The sequence below is a fragment of the Myotis lucifugus genome, unplaced genomic scaffold (assembly GCF_000147115.1).
Source record: "Myotis lucifugus unplaced genomic scaffold, Myoluc2.0 scaffold_3, whole genome shotgun sequence".
Lineage (NCBI taxonomy): Eukaryota > Metazoa > Chordata > Mammalia > Chiroptera > Vespertilionidae > Myotis > Myotis lucifugus.
Window position 1 is genome coordinate 26,918,237 of NW_005871051.1, and position 15,971 is coordinate 26,934,207.

At 46.8% G+C, this 15,971-nt stretch overlaps 1 protein-coding gene across 4 annotated transcripts in view; it reads left to right on the forward strand.

Moving 5' to 3' along the window:
- Nucleotides 1-15,971, forward strand: part of ARMC9 (armadillo repeat containing 9) — a 104,669-nt gene that overhangs the window by 48,760 nt on the left and 39,938 nt on the right. For all 4 annotated transcript variants that reach the window (XM_006082633.3, XM_023762312.1, XM_023762311.1 and 1 more), the window contains 2 exons: nucleotides 4,497-4,587; nucleotides 8,641-8,696. In XM_006082633.3, coding sequence (XP_006082695.1) covers nucleotides 4,497-4,587; nucleotides 8,641-8,696 — 147 coding nt within the window. The remainder of the gene's footprint in view (nucleotides 1-4,496; nucleotides 4,588-8,640; nucleotides 8,697-15,971) is intronic.

Sequence of the window (15,971 nt, forward strand, 5' to 3'; positions counted from 1 at the left end):
ATCTAAATTACATCATCAGTTACACTAGAGATAAAAACTCTTTTAACCGTTCTGTGTGGTCACAAGTCAACAATGGGAGTTAATTGCCTACTGCTTTTAAATTAAAAATCTCTTTTCTCAGTACAGAACAGGGGAGAATAAACGTGATTAAATTCTGCATGATGGTCATTCAGGTGGAAGAGAGGAATTGCCAGCGAACTAGGGCACAAGGAACAAAACGTGGGCTGCAGAGAAAGAAAGAATGGAGGTGACGTGGAATTAAACGGGTGAAAGGCAGCATGGAGGAAAGACCTGCAGGGCAACGGTGGAAAGGCCGGAGGGGATGGCAGTGAAAGGACAGGGACCAAGTGGGGAGGAGAGACACGAAGTTGTAAGACATTAGAGAGGGTGGCCCCTAGAGGTCATCCTGGCCGGGGGTGGAAGGGGAGAAAGAGAGGGAAAGAGCTCAGAGACTGTGACCATGTCCAGCGGGCTCAACTGGAGTCCCAGCAGGAGAGGAGAGAGCCATAACGGGCAGAAGAAAGGTTGCATAAACAAGGTGTCTAGGAAATCCCCAAATGTTTGGAAATGAAAGTGTTGCTACTTGTAAGAGTTATCTATTGCTGCGTAACAAGTTACCCCAAAGCTTAATGGCTTAAAAGCTTTTGTACCCCTCTCCGTTTCTGTGGGACAAAGTTCAGGAGCAGGTTAGTGGGATGGTTCCAGCTGTGATGGTCTCGTGTTGTTTTAGCCAGGACTTCAGCCCGGCAGCCAAGGCTTTAGTTCTAGTTGAGTCTGTTCAGATTTTCCTTTATGGATTCAGACATGTGTTTCTAGACAAGCCTCTGAATGACTGTACTGTGGGCTTGAAGAAGAAAACCCGGACCACTTAGGAAAGGTGTAAGCAGCACAGCCTCCCTTGGGCATTTTAACGGGCGTTGAAGTCAAGTCTAGAGGAACCCGGCAGCCTGAGCGGGGAAGCTTCTGGACACAGCACCGAAGTGGTTGCCTATTTAACTGTTCATAAGAGAGGCCTCTCAGGGACAGTGTGGCCAAACTCTCAAAACCCTGAGATTTCCCACAGTTCACTCTTATCCCTGAGGAAGTCTTTCAATTGATAAAGGAATTACATTCTCTTTGCATATGACTAGAATATAGATAATCAGGCAGTGAGGGGGAAACATCATAATCTCACCACCTTCCTCATCCGTGATGTGCTGGGAAGGGGAGGCAGAGCCGCCTCTCAGCCTGCTGGTGTTCGCAGGCGTGCACAGCCCGTCTCCATAGAAACCACTAAAACCTCCACCTCCGACTCATTTATTCTCCTTTGCTCATCGATGCAGAAAAGTAGCTTTACCAGAGATGCTCATTTCAACATGTTTTGTTTGTTTGTTTTTAATTTATTGCCCGGCCGCCATGGCTCAGTGGTTGAGCATCATACTATGAACCAGGAGGTCACAGTTTGATTCCTGGTCAGGACACATGCCTGGGTTTCGGGCTTGATCTCCAGTGGGGGCGTGCAGGAGGCAGACAATCAATGATTCTCTCTCATTGATGTTTCTATCTCTCTCTCCCCTCTCCCTTCTCCTCTGAAATCAATTTTAAAAATGTATCTTTATTATTGAAGGTATTACAGGTGTCCCCTTTCTCCCCCTGTTGACTCCCTCTACACCCCCTCCCCCAGGCCTTCACCGCACTATCAACATGTTTGTAATAGAACTGGAAGCAGCATGAGTGCCTGGTAACAGAGGAATTGCTAATGAAATTATGTCCCTTTGCCCCAACTATTCATGGCCATTGAAGATGATAATTAGGAAAAGCAGTGTGAGGCAGTGTAGAAAAATGTTATTGTATAATGAGAGATAAAAGTAGACTATGACAGTATAACAACTCTGATTTTGCAACTGTGTAAAACATTTGTGTACTTGTGGGAAATGACCAAGACTACATAAAAGTTATATTAGTACCAAATGCTATGACGTAGTTTTAAATAATAGGGAGAGAAAGATAAATGAGTGCCCTGAAGCCTGTGTGAGCTTTGAGAGACTGCCGCGGTCTGGGCCGGAGAGCAGAGCAGAGCAGCGGGGCTGCCCTAGCCCACCGCACCGCTGCCTGCGTCCGGGGCGGGGGCAGCTGGGCTGGAGTCCCCGGGGAGGTGAACCCGCCAAACGTTCTGCCTTGGCTGCTGCAGCCCAGGTGCCCGGTCAGGAGCTGGGTTAGCAGCCACGCGGCCGGGAGGATGCCCACGTGCTCCATAGGCTGCTCCGGTGACAGCTGGACCACGGCAGCTTGTACCATGACCCCGGGCCCACGGCTCACGCCCGTGAAGCCAAAAAAACCTGCCTCTGCTGTCCCCAAAGGACTGGATGCTGCTGCTTCCCACCTGTCACATTGCCCACTTCCCAATCAGTCTCACACGGGTACATTGATTGGCAGAATCTGGGTCATGTGCCTGGAGAATTTTTTATTAAGAAATCTTCCCTCAAATGATCCTGCTAATTACAGAGAAGGAAGTCGTGGTTTTCATTTTCTTTTTCTTTTTTTTAACCCCTAAGTAACAACTGAGCTAAAGCTACATGCAAGAGAGCAAGTGGGAAAAAATATATTTTTCAATATATGAGCAGATGATCGTTTGCAAAAGTAACGTCTGGGAAGGAAAAGATAGAGGAGAGCCTGAGTGCACATCTCACTCCACTGATTAAAGACATTGACCTTGACGGTGCATGGTGACCCGGTCTTTGGCCTTTTGGGGCTTATACTGCTTTTGCTTCACACGCTCTTCCTCCTCTGCCCTCACCTTGGGTGGAGGTGAGGATGGGGAGACCAGTTTAGGAGACGGAGAGGCATAAACTCAGCGTTCCTGACAGTGAAGGGCCTGTCGCTTTGGCCAGACAAGCCCAGGCATCTGACGGTCCCGCAGGAGCCCTCAGCACTGCTGACCACGCCTTCTTGGAAATGCTCATCTCGACTTAAGGACTTTCCAGAGCTCTTTCCTCCCGACCCTCCTTCAGGTTCTCCTGTGAGCTTGTCTACTTCTGCCCGCCTGTTCTCTAAGGTTCCGTCCTCACCCTCTTCTCACTCTGCTGTCACTGGGAGCCTCCTGTATCCCTTGGCTTTAGCTGCCAGCTCTCTCTCCTGAGCCACCAGCCCCACAACAAGCAGTCTCAACCCTTGATGGAGCATCTGCTGTGTGCCGGCCATTGGACTAGACACTGTATTTTTAGGCTTAATTCACAAACAATGAGATGCACAGGCCCTGCATGTACAGTTTAATACATTTGACAGATGTATACACCTACAAAACCAACACCCGATGATATGCTTTATCTTTAAAGCTCTCACGTTCGCTCAAGTTGCTCTCCTCACTTTGTAGTTGGGAGAGGTTACGTAACGTGACCGAGGTCACAGAGTTAACTCGGGGGGAGCTAGGATGACAATCCAGATTTAACCTCTCTAGAAGGAGATGATGCTCTGCTTTATTTTTTATTTTATTTATTGATTTAGAGAGAGGACGGGGGAAAGAGAGAGAAACATTGATTTGTTGTCCCACTTATTTATGCATTCGTTGGTTGCTTCTTGTATGTGCCCTGGCCGGGTTCAACCCCACAACCTTGGCATAGCAGGACAATGCTCTAACCACTGAGATACCCAGCCAGGACTAATGCTCTGCTTTACATGATAGGAATCACCGTGTTTAAAGCTACTCTTGGCACTTCTTTAATTCAGTTCTAGAGCTATGGATTCCAACCTGGCCTGCATGAGAAGGGAACTTGTTAGCTCATATAACTGGACAGTCCAGGCGTAAGTTTCAGGCACAGCTTGACCAGGGTCCACATGTTCCTAGATCCATTTCTTTGCCTGCACCTCTGGACTCTGCTTCCTCTTTTGAGTTCATTATTAGATACTCGTTTCCCTCGTGGTGGTGAGAAAGCTTCATCAGGTCCAGCCACACATACTCATTCACATCATGCAAGGAAAGAGGAGGAAATAGACACTTAGCTCTACATTTCCCTGAAATTCTGTTAGTATTGAAAGTTATGATGTCAATGTTTTGTAATAAAGTAAATAATACATAATGTAGTGACTTTATAATTCTTTTGATACAAACAGAATAACTGCTTTAAAAAAGGTCCTATTTGTTCATTTATTTCCCTGAGCATAGATTTTACTTTTCAAAGACCAAATTTGGCCCTAAAATCTAGAAGGCAGTGTGTAAATTTAAGGAAAACACAGGAAAGACCCTCCTCCCACCCAAAAAAAACAACAACATATTGCCAAACTAAAGGAAATATTTATGCAGTAAAGTTGTATGACCGTTGTTTTTTGTTGTTTTACTAAATGTGTTGTAATTGGGTCAGATAATCAACCAAAAAGGAAATAATTTGTGCATTATAAAAAGAACAAAAATAATTTTTAGTGCTGAGCTGAGGACTTATTTTTGTGCATAGAGAAGAAAGTGTTTGGGGGGGATTAGCTGAAACTACGACATGTTAACGGTTATCTCTCCAATGCCTTAGGGAATGGAAGACATCCTTCGCTGCTTCATGAAAGAAGGCAACGCTGAAATGATCCGCCAGATTGAATTCATCATCAAGCAGCTTAATTCAGGTTCGTTTGATGCAAGAATCTATAAGCTATCTTTTTAATCTTTCACATGTGCCAGAAAGATATGAGAGGGCTTGTCATATCTTGCACTACCTGGTTGAAACAAAAGTTCAACCAGGTAGTCAAGGCCACATTTTCCCAAATCAACAATCACTTATCACACTTCAGGCTGATAGTCAACAAAACCCTTCTCTACCTGTAAGTTCCCTTTATGTGGGTCTCTCCTAATGCCTCCCCCCACCTCCAAAGAGTGGCTTCCCCGAGTCCTCGGGTAAATAATGAAGACAGATGCCGGTCTTCCCAGCGCCCTGGTAGAAAACGTGATCCTCCTTTCACATGCACTCATTCACTCCAGGAAAAGTTATGTTGCCATTGAGAGCATGGGAGGATGTGATCTCCTTTCTATCCAGCTTCCTCCATTACCATGACAACCCACATCCCATAATGAGCAGAAAGGCTGGTGAGGGATGCCCTGGATGGGACTGGGGTGGTGGGGAAACTCAGCGCTTTCTGTGGATTGCCGACACCCTCATCCTGACTTGTACATGTGCCAGGGGCACCTGCACTGCCAGCACCTAGGGGCCAAACATGTCACTTATGTCTCTCTACCTGTCCTTCCTTGACTCCAGACGTCCCCATCACTGAGAGTCCAAGTGCACAAATCTGTTCAGCACACGAACAAGGTGAAACACGGAATCTCTCCATCTCTGTTCCGATCCCAAGTCAGCAGCTTGGCCGAGGCCAGGCAGAGGGATGCCAGATGCCCTTTCCTGGAAGAAGCCTGCAGGTGGCTCCTCCAGCTCCCGGTGCACAGCCTGGCTGCACAGGCAGCCCCCTCCCCACTTAAACCAGAACCTCTGGGGGCCCAGCTGCGAACGGTGTTTAAAGCAGGAGTCTGAGAGCTCGGCTCCCTCAGGCCGGGTCCATTTCCACCTGAACACCTTCCTCTGGTTTTCATGGAGCAAGTACAATTCATCCCAAATTCAGGCGGACGGGAATAGGGCTTTATTTTCTGCAACGACTTCGATTCTGACTTTGAGCCTCCATTCTGCTGGGTGGACATATTAAAAAAAATTAAGTGAAAGAAAACCTTACCCTCAGTCCCGGCTGAGGCTGCTCCCTAACCTTCTGTGGGTAGCAGCCCCAGCTGGGGAAGGTGGCGAATGGCCGGGGAAAGCTGTTCCCTGTCTTCTCCAGGGTCACCGCCCTGCTGAGGCTCCCTCCCGGGCCAGGGCTGCTCTGCAGCTGCAGGGTCCTGCTGTCGGGCCTCCCCTTCAGGGCCGACAGCGTTGCAGTTTTACCGACACTCACCACCTCCATTTCCTGGTCAGCCCTCCCACCTCCCTGGCAGCCAAGAAGCAGGGTGGGCCCCTCACTCTCCATCTCTGGCTAGAAAACATCTCTTTTCCTTCCATAAAATTGGCACTCGGACAGTTTGCTTAAGAATGTGAGCTGGGAGGGGTTGGTGTACGTTTCTGTCCGGGATGTGCTTTGGCAAGAAGTTATCTGGGCAGAGCTGGGCTGTGTAACCTTGTGTGTTCAGGAAAAGCTTGGGAAATACCTGCTTAACTCAGTAAGTTCCAGTTTAAATAGAGACTATCTGAAGTATTTCCCTTTTATCTCAAGCACCTCAGTTATTCTGTACCCAAAGGACTATGGCAGGGCCCAGAGGTGATTCCGCAGGAGTCTGCTTCTCTGACACAATATTAGATTAGAAAGTCATTGAACATTTGGACAGAGGCCAGACTGACGAGCACAAATACCCTAACAAGTGAACCACCAGCAACATGCTGGACCTGGAGGAGGGGGAGCTGGAGCGCGTCTGTCCAGTCGGCTTCCTCCTCAGGGGCAAACTGACAGCAGAGTGGGAGGCAGCAGTAGCTCGCTGGTGTAAGATCCGTACAATGGCATGGCCTCGTTTTAGTTGCGTGAACATAAGAACCTGCGATTGGGTTTTCAGACTTTCAAGTCCCTCTCAGTCCTCCAGTGCTGTTTTCCCAATAGAGTTTGAAGATTTTCAAGTACAGAGATTCCAGTATATTTTGGAACCTAACCCACTGGTGGGGAAGGACTACACTGGTGAGGCCTAAGGGGTAACCCAGCCCTCAGCTAGGGGAGCAGATACTGGCCGGTCCCTGAAGAGAGGACACGAAGGCCCGACCGGTCACGGCAGAGCCAGAGCCGGCCTTACTGCCGGGCTCTCAGGGAAGGAAGGGTACTGGCAGCTGCTGAGCCACGGCCTAGTAGTTACTGGGGAGCCACCACCGGGAACAGTGTGGGGCAGGGCTCATGTTCCCTCCCCCCAGAGAGGAAAGCCAAGGTCTCTAAGCACTTCAGTTCCCAGGACTGGGTGGTTCTGAGATAGGATGAGTCTGAACCAATCGGCTCAGGGGTGGGAATATGGCTGGACCAGCCTGTGGCCTCATGAAATGTCTAAGCTTCTTTTTTTAAAGGCATTTCCATGTTTGAAAAGAAAGGGTTGTCACCTCCATTTGAAAGCAGCTTGCTTGCAGGCCCTTTGGGGAAGGTGGAGTTCGGTCATGCTGCCCAGGGGCTGGTGGGGAATAGTCAGGTAATTAGCTTCAGAGTGACAGCAGCCTCCTGTCTGCAGAGTGGCTTTTTGACTAAACAGGTTCCATGACGACAGCTTGGCCCGAGAGAGGCATGGAGGCATGCAGGCCCCACAGGTGTGTCCTGCTGGCCGCGGGCCAGCTAAGTCAGTGGGCCTTCCCTTTAGAATGAGGGCTGTTTCAAGGACAGCGGCTGGGCTGTCCCGAGGTTTCTACATATTCCCTTCTAGGAAATGGCTTGGGCTTGATTAGTTAGGGTGAATCTGCCACCAGTCTTCAAGAGTAATAGCCTTTGGTTCCTTCTTCCCTCCTACTTCCTGTTTGACTTCCTGTCCTCTTTCAGGCATTCTTTACTTTCATGTCATCTGTTCAAGAAATGAGTGCTAATGAGGAAGGTGCAGAAGGGACACAGAGATGAGTACGCCAGGGGCGGTGTTCCCAGGGACTCACTATCCAGCACAGCGGGTGAGGAGGATCCCAGACAAGTCAGCAGCCATCGTTAGTAAACATTGATTGTCCAAAAGTGGTGATCATGATCAGGTTGTAGATAAATGCCGAGTGTGTTCAGGGGAGACACTGGCGACTGCTCAGTGAGGGACCGAGGAAGGCTTCATGGAGGGAAGGTAACTAAGTTCTATGTAATGCCTGCTGTGGACCTGGCCCTGGGCCAGGGGGTTTAGTTCTGGCGTGTGTAAGACCCTCCCGACAACCCTAGGAAGTAGGTGGTCTCATACCCATTTTACAGACAAAGAAACAGAGGCTCATTCTTTCTGTGACTCCACTGCCCTACTAATGTATTCCTCCTTTGTAAACTCTTTTAAGATCTAGCACTGAACCCCGAGAGCCTTCAGGAACCCTACCTGCCATGACCACGCCCCCTGGATTAGCCTGTGGCCTCATGAAATGTCTAAGATTCTCTCCCTTTTTTAAAGGCTTTTCCATATTTGAAAATAAAGGTTTGTCGTTGATGAACATCGCAGCACCTCCATTTTGAAAGCCACTTGCTTGCAGGCCCTTTGCGGAAGGTGGAAACATCATGGGTTTAAAAATTAGAATCAGTTTGAATCTCAACTCTGTGACTTACTGGGAATGTGGCCATAAACAAGTCCCTTATCCTCTCTGTGTCTCCATTTGCTATAAAGTGGGGATAAGAGGCGACAAAATCTTCGTTAGGATTCAGTGAACTAACTTGTGTGGCAGGATCCGGCACAAGGCCTAGCAATAATATTGGCTTCCTCTCCCCTGAATGCCCCTGAAATTGTGTGTTGGCTTTTAATTTTTCTCATGCAACTACTAGTGTGTTCTGGTAAAAATGGAGAGATGTATTTAAAATCAAACTATGACTGAAATGGTACCAGGAGCGTGATTGCTTTGATGTAACTTATTCTCACTAGGGTGTTTACAGGTCTCTGCAGAGCCCCAGGATTTTGTTGACCAAGGCTCCCAACTGTGCTCACAGTCACTCATGGATTTTTTTTCTTTATAGAAGAGTTCCCGGTTGGTGTTCTTGAATCTGATGATGATGAAGATGAAGATGATGAGGTAAGTTGGAGGTTCTTCACACCCATAGAAAACTTGTGTCAGACTATTCTGAGTCCCCTCCTTGCCTTGAAAAGTTAGTCCGGAAAAGGCGATTTTTCTCCCTGCTACCTTTCTCACGGTTCGGTAGGTTGGCTGGAGTTCAGCTGGAGGGTTTTCTGCTGGTCTTGCTCGGGGTGGAATGTGGCTGCTGCTGGCCACATACCCTCCATGGCCTCTCTCCATGGGGCCACTGATCACTCCGGGGTCTAGCCTGGACTTCCTTATCAGTCAGCCGCTGGGCTCCAAGAGGGAAGAAGTGGCAGCTTCTGATCCTCTTCTGGGCTCAGCAGTCTCAGAGCATTGCTTCTGCGGCCTCTGCTCAGGGTGCATCCCACGACCAGCCCAGGGCGTGGGCCGGCAGTTAGACTCCACCAGCAGGAGGTTTGGGGGGAACCAGCAGGAGGTTCATGTTGGGGCCATGTCTGAAGTCTGTCCGCCGCATGGCGGGTGTGCGTCCTGCCACCAGCACGGGGATGCCACACCCGGTGGCACTAGGGATTTCTGGGAGGTCGAAAGATAATTCTTCAACAGGAGTTTTTTGCTTTGAAGGGGCCTCCACCTGCCTTCCATGGCGGGAACGTTGGGCATGAGGCTCAGGGTGAGAATCTGTAGTGTGCAAGTACAGGGTGTGGTTCAGAGCTGGCAGTACTAACCAGTTTACTGGGTTCTTTTGCATTCTTTTGATCTGGGTTTCCTCAGATGTGAAAATCTGCTTACCTGTTGTTTTAGAGTGTGGAGGTTCAGAAGTAATGTGGGTGCGTCTCGTGAAGTGGTACAGAGAACGGTGGCTCATCAGCTGGAGAGGCGTTTTCAGATGACATGCCTTCTCACTGTTTTCCCTTCAGACCTAGAAAAAACGTACCCGGTGTCCTCCCTAGTTCTCTGTAGCTCTAAATGGTTTGTGTTCTTTCTGTTTTGTGGGGAGTGAAGGCTGGGAGGTGCCTTTTTATTTGGTGTTGTGTCTTTCAGTTTAAAAGGTTTGTAAAAGCCAAGTTTCTGTCCATTGATGTCATCCGATGGGGAGATAGTTCATTGAAGAGCCCTCAGCAGGGAGGACAGCTGTGCTGAGTGAGACCTGCAAGTGTAGGTCCCTCCTCAGGCCATTTTCTTCACGGGCTGCAGGTGGCACCAGTGAGTGTTCTGGCTCACTCGGCTTGGGGGGCAAGCACAGTTCTGCCCCCCCACATCCAGGCCAGCACCTCCTCCAGGCCCTTCCTCTGCAAAGGTGGGCCGAGCGGGCAGGGGGCCAGCTGCAGGCACCAGAGAGATAATGGCAGTAAAATCTGGTTTAGAACAGGGATCAGCACACTTTTTCTGTAAAGAGGAAGACAGTGAATATTTTAGGCTTTGCAGGCCACAGGGTCTCTGTTGCAACCACTCAAAGTAGCGATCAACAATACAAAACTGGATGGCCATGACTGTGTTCCCATAAAACTTTATTTGTAGATAGTAAAATTTGAATTTTGTATGACTTATATGTCACTAAATTTTTTTTCAAATATTTAAAAATGTAAAAATCCATCTTAGCCTGCTAACCTTCCAAAAACAGGCCACCTTTGCCAAACCAGCTCCCTGACCCAGGCTTCTCGGGGCTGTGATAAGACACCACCTCTGTGCCTGGCCCTTCAATGCTGTGTTAAATTATATTTTGAGTTAATATCTTATTTAATTTCAATAACTTGTCATCGTGTCCCAAAGTTCCTCTCAAGATCTGTTTTTCCCTTCCTGTGTTACCCCTTTGGGGTTTTTTTCTGTTTTGTTGCTATTAACCCCTTTATTTTTGTATTGCAAGGGAAAATTCATTTGGTTCAACTGTTCTAGTTGACAGAAATTCAACTTTTGGAAATTTCTCTGTGAAAGCAATTATAGTCTACTATAAATGAAGGAATATAGAGATCTTTTCATTTTCTGGGCTTTTTGCAACTTTGCAGTTTTTAAAAAATATTTTTATTGATATCAGAGAGGAAGGGAGAGAGAAAGAGATAGAAACATCAATGATGAGAGAATCATTGATCAGCTGCCTCCTGCACGCCCCCCACTGGGGATCGAGCCTGCAACCCGGGCATGTGCCCTTGACTGGAATCAAACCCGGGACCCTTCAGTCCACAGGCCGGCGCTCTATCCACTGAGCCAAACCAGCTAGGGCCCTAGAAGTTTAGATGGAAGGTGATAAGGAAAGGATTTGGCGTTTGGGGCCAACTCTACTCGGTGATGAATCAGGTCAGCAGATCCTGGACTCTCCCTCCCTGACCATTCACTGCAGAGTGTTAGTGAGGGTGACCTGCTCTGCTCCGCTTCCACCGAGGGCAGGTGTTACTTTTAAAATTGCCTTTAAAGTTTAGAAAGTGAGAGATGCTTAGACTAAAGGAAATTTTCCAAAAATCACTTGAGCAAGTGGCACTGTTGTTGGAATGTGGCTGTCACTCCCAAGGTGACAACTTTGCAGGAAACAGCAAAGTGACTTTCAGAGCCTTAGAGTCAAACGTCATCTTGCTCAGAAATGTAAAGTAATCTTTAATGTAATATTTAGACCCAGAACGCAGATAGATAGTGGAGCCATTGTTTTCAGTTGGTTGCTTCGTGCCTCCCAAGATACAGTGGCTGTGGGGCAGGGGCCGTCGCCGGGGAAGTCATGCTGCCTTCACCTCACATTGAGCTGAAACCCCTGCACTTACAGCTTCGGCAGGGGTCCTGCTCCACCGGACACACTCAACAGGACCCCGGATGCAAAATCTAAGGTTTTCCGTCTAATTTATGAAAATGGAACAACTTGTTCTGATGGTTAACACTTACTTAGTAGTTATGACTGATATACATACACTTATGTGTCAGAATTTTTAAAAATGTAAAGGTGGATCTAGAAATGTTTTTTTATGCCTTGTAGACTGTCTAAGATATAATGTCAGATGGAAAAAGGAAATTGCAAAGTAATGTGCACAGTGTGATTCTATTTCAGAAAAAAATAAACATATAAAACACACATCCTTCTGAATTATATTTGTGCTTATCTGTCCATGTAGCAGAAAGTTGTGGAAGTTCCGCCCTCTTTGCTGACCCCAGACACTACCAGGGGCATAGGGAGGAGGACGTGTGGGTGAGAGGTGAAGAGAGGCCTGATCAGCAGAAGTGGGAAGTGAGAAGGGCTTCCCACTGGACCAGAGGTCATTTGCGGAGCAGACTGATGGGGCAAAGGCCAAACTGAGTGGTTGAGGAGCACGAGGAAATGAGAGAATGGAGCTGATTAGGACATACAGCTCTTTCCACAGACCTGGCTGTGAGCAAGCGGAGAGGTAGACGGCAGCTAAACAGGGCATTTTTGTTTTGTTTTCATTGAGGGAGCCCTGAGCATGTTTCAGTGCGAGTGGGAAGGATCCAGTAGAGAGGGAGGGGCTGAACATTCAGGGCAGGAGAAGAGAGAGACGATGGCGTCAGGGCAGATGTTTTCATTATTTCCTAAGTTGCTTCTTATACTCTCTTGGCCCACAAACTCCAGACCCATTCTTCTGAGAAGTGAAACAATCATTAGATGAGCTTGGACAGGATATACAAGGTCATGGACAGATGACAAGTACAATTTAAGGGGTCAAGCACATCTCATCTAGTGCTTTGAAGAAATGCATTATTTAATACAATTTGTTAGTCTTTAGGTATTGGGAAACCAATCAAGCTCACAGTCGCAGATACAAGTGTTTTTTAATTATTTTCTCTTGGCATTTCAAATTTTATTATTGATAATAGATACCATCCGTTGTTCTCCTTGAAGTGACAGGCTCACCTCATTAATTTTTGAAGAAATGTCTGCCAAATACCCAAGTCTGAAGAACCAGTTTGTCATTCTTTCAAGTAAAAATGGTGCTCCTTGAAAAAAGTGCCTCATTCAGCCGGCAGCTCAGATAACCTCACAAATGCTTTTCCTCTGGAAAACCATCATGTGCGTCCCACTGCTACACAGATGGGCCACAAGAGCCGAGATTTATTTTTCCCCCCCATTTTGTTTGTTTGTTTATTTATTTATTTATTTATTTATTGCTTAAAGTATTACAAAGAGTATTACATATGTCTCCTTTTTTTTCCCCCGCCCTTGACAATCCCCTGGCTTCCCCTACCCCCCAGTGTCTTATGTCCATTGGTTATGCTTATCTGCATGCATACACGTCCTTCGGTTGATCTCTTACCCGCCCCCTCCTGCCCCCCAACCCTCCCCGGCCTCCCCGCTGTAGTTTGACAGTCGGTTCGAGGCAGCTCTGCCTCTGTATCTATTTTTGTTCATAAGTTTATAATGGTCTTTATTATCCATAAATGAGTGAGATCATGTGGTATTTTTCCTTCATTGACTGGCTTATTTCACTTAGCATAATGCTCTCCAGTTCCATCCATGCCATTGCAAATGGTAAGAGTTCCTTCTTTTTTACAGCAGCATAGTATTCCATCGTGTAGATGTACCACAGTTTTCTAATCCATTCATCTACTGATGGGCACTTAGGCTGTTTCCAGATCTTAGCTATGGTGAATTGTAGAGCCGAGATTTATTAACATTAATTCCAGCTGTTTCATCAAGGACATTGTTAAATGAAACTGACCGTCATCTTCCTATCATCTATCTGTCATCTTTACCTGTCACTTGTGTACCTACATGTGGAGGATACAGTGACTATACGGGGTTTGCCTAATCGATACTCACACACCAGTGGTTTTACCTTCATTGCTTTTGCACCATCAGTGCAGATGTCAGGGCAGCTGTTCCAGGATAAACCGTGAACGTCAATAAAAGTGTTCAATACGTTAAGTATTTGAGCCAACACCACTTGTGTTTTGTTGCCAAGCATTTCCATAAAAGATCTTGGATGAGGAGTTACTGTTGACACTGGATGAATGCAAGGCAAATAGCAAGTCCAGGCATAATTCTGCAAATGAGATATTAATTCAACATTCATGTTTGCAGCTTAATCTTTATTCAACAAGCTACTGTTTTATTGGAAAGGAGCATGCTGTAATTCTTTTCCAGCTTCCCGTCCAGCAGGCATCAGCAACATTAGCTGTACAAGGCCATGGTGTATGTTTCTCCAACCAAGGCAGTACAATAACTTACCCTTCCAAGTTCTTCAGTGGCTTTGTTTTTTAAATATTTTTTTGTGAGGGGACAAAAGTTTTAGTTGTGTAGAAAAAAATAATAATGGAGAGAGTTCCTGTATACCCATCATGCAGCTTCAGTGGCTTTTAAATCTAGTTTGAAAACATTTTCAGTTTTTTACTTTTAAAGAAAACATCTATAATTTGTATAATTATAATAAATATAAACATCTATGTTTAAAATATCCAAATTCTTTTTCTTTAAACTCTTACTAATTGGTCTCAAAATCATACCTCATCATCACTGGCATGTGAAACTATTCTAATGTTTTCTGTTTCATAAGACACAATAAGGTAAATTATTGACATTTATAAAACAGAGAAAGATAGTGTCCATCGTATTTCTGTCTTTTATCTGCAGTTTCGCCCTTGGGACAGCTTCCTCCCCGCCTAAGACACAGAACTTTCTGATGAGTCAGTTTCACTTTCTCAGCATCTTTCCATCAGTGATGCAGCTTTAGGTTAAGAAAGCAAGTCCTGTCCTAACCGGTTTGGCTCAGTGGATAGAGCGTCGGCCTGCAGACTGAAAGGTCCCAGGTTCGATTCCGGTCAAGGGCATGTACCTTGGTTGCAGGCACATCCCCCAGGTTCAATTCCGGTCAAGGGCATGTACCTTGGTTGCGGGCACATCCCCAGTGGGAGGTGTGCAGGAGGCAGCTGATCAATGTTTCTCTCTCATCAATGTTTTTAACTCTCTATCCTTCTCCCTTCCTCTCTGTAAAAAATCAATAGAATATATTTTAAAAAAGGAAAAAAGAAAGCAAGTCCTCTGCTCTCCCTTTTATAAGCCAGTGATCTAGTCTTAAAACCATAGGAAAAAGGTATTATGAACAAATTTTCTTGTCTTTTATCTTTTATTTTAGAATGAATGAGTCTTAATTTTTTTTAATCCTCACCCGAGGATATGTTTTTTATTGATTCTAGAGAGAAAAGAAAGGAAAAGAGAAAGAGAGAGAGAGAGAGAGAAAAAGAAAGAGAAACATCAACGTGAGAGAGAAACATCAATCTGGGTATCAAACCTGCAACCTGGGTATGTGCCTTGACTGGGAATTAAACCCGTGATCTTCAGTGCATAGATCCAACCAACTGAGCCACATCAGCCAGGGCCACATGAGTCTTAAATTTCTAAATAGTAACAGTTTTAGAGATATTTTAAAAACTCAGAAAAGTTTGTTTTGATTATAAAAATACTATTGTAAAATAAAACAGTAAGTGTACTTCTAGCCTATTTCTGCATAGGAAAAAGGAAAACTTCAGTATTTCAAAATAATGATTTGTTGGGTGATAATGAAGCATAGCAGTTATAGTAGATATAACTAAAGGTGGCCAGGAAAAGCACAGTAGAATTATTGAGAACAAACTTAGCTATGAAAATCAGAAAACAGGGATACTGAAGCATACATTACATTAGCTATAGGGGTCATAGCACCACTGGTCACATAGCCTCCAGAAAACCTCAGTAGATAAGAAAAAGACAGATCTTATTACATTAAAATAACTATATTATTTTATGTATATACTAGAGGCCCGGTGCACAAAAATTTGTGCACTGGGGTGGGGGTGGGGGGGTCCCCCAGCCCGGCCTGTGCCCTCTAGCAGTCTGGGACCCCTCGGGAGATAACGACCTGCTGGCTTAGGCCTGCTTCCGGGTGGCAGAGGGCAGGCCCAATCCCTAGGTGCAGCCCCTGGTCGGGCTCAGAGCAGGGCCGATTGGGGGAGTTGGGGCGCCGCCCCGTCATGCACAGAGCAGGGCGGATTGGGAGGTTGTGATGCCCCCCTCAGTCACGCTCAGGGTAGGGCCGATTGGGGGGTTGGGGCCCCGCCCCCTGTCACACTCAAGGCAGGGTCGATGGGGAAGTTGCGGCACCACCCCCTGTCCCCACAGAGCAGGGCCGATCAGGGGGTTGGGGTGCTGCCCCCTGTCACTCACAGAGCAGGGCCCATCAGGGGGGTTGGGGAGCTCCCCCCTGTCACGCACAGAGCAGGACCCATCAGGGGGTTGAGGAGCTCCCCCCTGTCACTCACAGAGTAGGGCCAATATGGGAGTTGGGGCACCGCCCCCTGTCACACACAGAGCAGGGCGGATCAGGGGGTTGGGCGCTGCGC